This window comes from Salvelinus sp. IW2-2015, unplaced genomic scaffold, assembly GCF_002910315.2.
Source record: "Salvelinus sp. IW2-2015 unplaced genomic scaffold, ASM291031v2 Un_scaffold1108, whole genome shotgun sequence".
Lineage (NCBI taxonomy): Eukaryota > Metazoa > Chordata > Actinopteri > Salmoniformes > Salmonidae > Salvelinus > Salvelinus sp. IW2-2015.
Genome location: NW_019942729.1, coordinates 362,356 through 364,057, shown reverse-complemented (window position 1 = coordinate 364,057; position 1,702 = coordinate 362,356). Strand labels below are relative to the sequence as shown.

At 46.1% G+C, this 1,702-nt stretch overlaps 1 protein-coding gene across 1 annotated transcript in view; it reads right to left on the bottom strand.

Moving 5' to 3' along the window:
* Positions 1-554: 554 nt before the first annotated feature.
* LOC112069735 (TLC domain-containing protein 4-B-like) overlaps positions 555-1,702 on the bottom strand; it is a 13,294-nt gene continuing 12,146 nt past the window's right edge. Inside the window, exon 4 of the mRNA XM_070438680.1 lies at positions 555-1,422. Within this exon, the coding sequence (XP_070294781.1) occupies positions 1,107-1,422 (316 nt within the window). The 3' untranslated portion in view covers positions 555-1,106. The remainder of the gene's footprint in view (positions 1,423-1,702) is intronic.

Below are 1,702 nucleotides of genomic sequence, written 5' to 3'. Positions count from 1 at the left end.
TTACGTTCGTTGAGCCAGGGGTCTGTCTGTATTCTTTGGAGCGCAGGGGTCTGTCTGTATTCTTTGAGCCAGGAGGCTGTCTGTATTCTTTGAGCCAGGAGGGCTGTCTCTATTCTTTGAGCCAGGGTCTGTCTGTATTCTTTGAGCAGGGGTCTGTCTGTATTCTTTGAGCCAGGAGGGGTTCTGTATTCTTTGGCCAGGAGGTTCTGTCTGTATTCTTTGAAGTAGGGGTCTGTCTGTATTCTTTGAAGTAGGGGTCTGTCTGTATTCTTTGAGCCAGGGGTCTGTCTCTATATCAGAGTGTCTCACTGAGAGGTTTCTTTCAGTTGAACTCACTCGTCTTGGATATAGGTTTGATTGCACTAGATGTCCATCCAGTGTTCAGTCAGTCAGTTTGGGTTGAAACAGGAAGACACTACACCCTTCCCTGCCTCAGCAGACAGACAGCAGATTTTTAATGACACAATTACAACAAGATTTCTTGCATGGGTTATTCGGGTTGGTGTTTTTTGGGGGGTTGGTTGGGTTAGTTAGGTTGATTGGGTTGGTTGGGTTGGTTGCGACCCAAAAAACTGTTTTTCAAAAACTGTTATTTTATTTGTACTCGCCATTTGAACAACAATTAATTCCTCTGTGTTCAAAATGTAAATCAATAACCTACGGGATTCAGACAACCAGAATATWAAAAAAAGCAACATTAAATGAGGGGCTTCAAGTTACTCTGGAGAGCACGTGAGCATCACACATTGAGTCTACGGTCTGGAACAAGCAGTAAACGTTTTGACTTGGTGAAGTGTTGGGGGGAAACAGATACGTCATCCCAGACATGCTGTTTTGTGATAAAATGCACAGAAAGTGTTGCTAACAGTTTCTACAACCACTGCCCCAGTTATTGTCCCTTTGTCCACATCCAGCACAATGCTCCAATCTCAAAAGGGGAGCCAAAATGTGCCGCGTCATCTAGAATAAAATTCAGTCCGAGTGAGACTTGGCTTTTTCTAGTTGACCCTGAAACAGTCAGGTATTAATCCAATTGTGCACTAAAAAAGGGGACAGTGGTTCAATGGGTTTCCCCTACCCATTACATCAACCATCCCTCTTGCTTCTTAGTCAGTCTTTCCATTCTCTCGTGTCTCCACTGTGTGCCGTCGGGCCGAGCACATGACCTTGTAGCAGCCGCGGGCGATCTTATGCATCCACATGACGTTCATGACATCCAGCGAGACGCTGGAGATGATCCAGGCAGCGCGGCCTTCCGGCGGGACGCGGTAAAAGGCTTCGGTGCCGTACACGGACCACATGCGGCTGTAGTAGAGGGGCATGACGGCGATGCGAACCAGGAAGAAGACCAGGGCCATTGCCATCCCGTTAGCGATGTTGGGCTTGGAGGACTTGGGGTAACCTAACACTTCAAAGAACCAGCTGGAAGAAAGACACAGTCAGAACAACGATGCCACAGTCAGAAAGACACAGTCAGAACAACGATGCCACAGTCAGAAAGACACAGTCAGAACAACGATGCCACAGTCAGAAAGACACAGTCAGTTACAACGATGTAAAGAAAGACACAGTCAGTACAACGATGTAAAGAAAGACACAGTCAGTACAACGATGTAAAAGAAAGACACAGTCAGTACAAACGATGTAAAGAAAGACATCAGTCCAGTACAACGATGTAAGAAAACAAGTCAGTAAACGATGT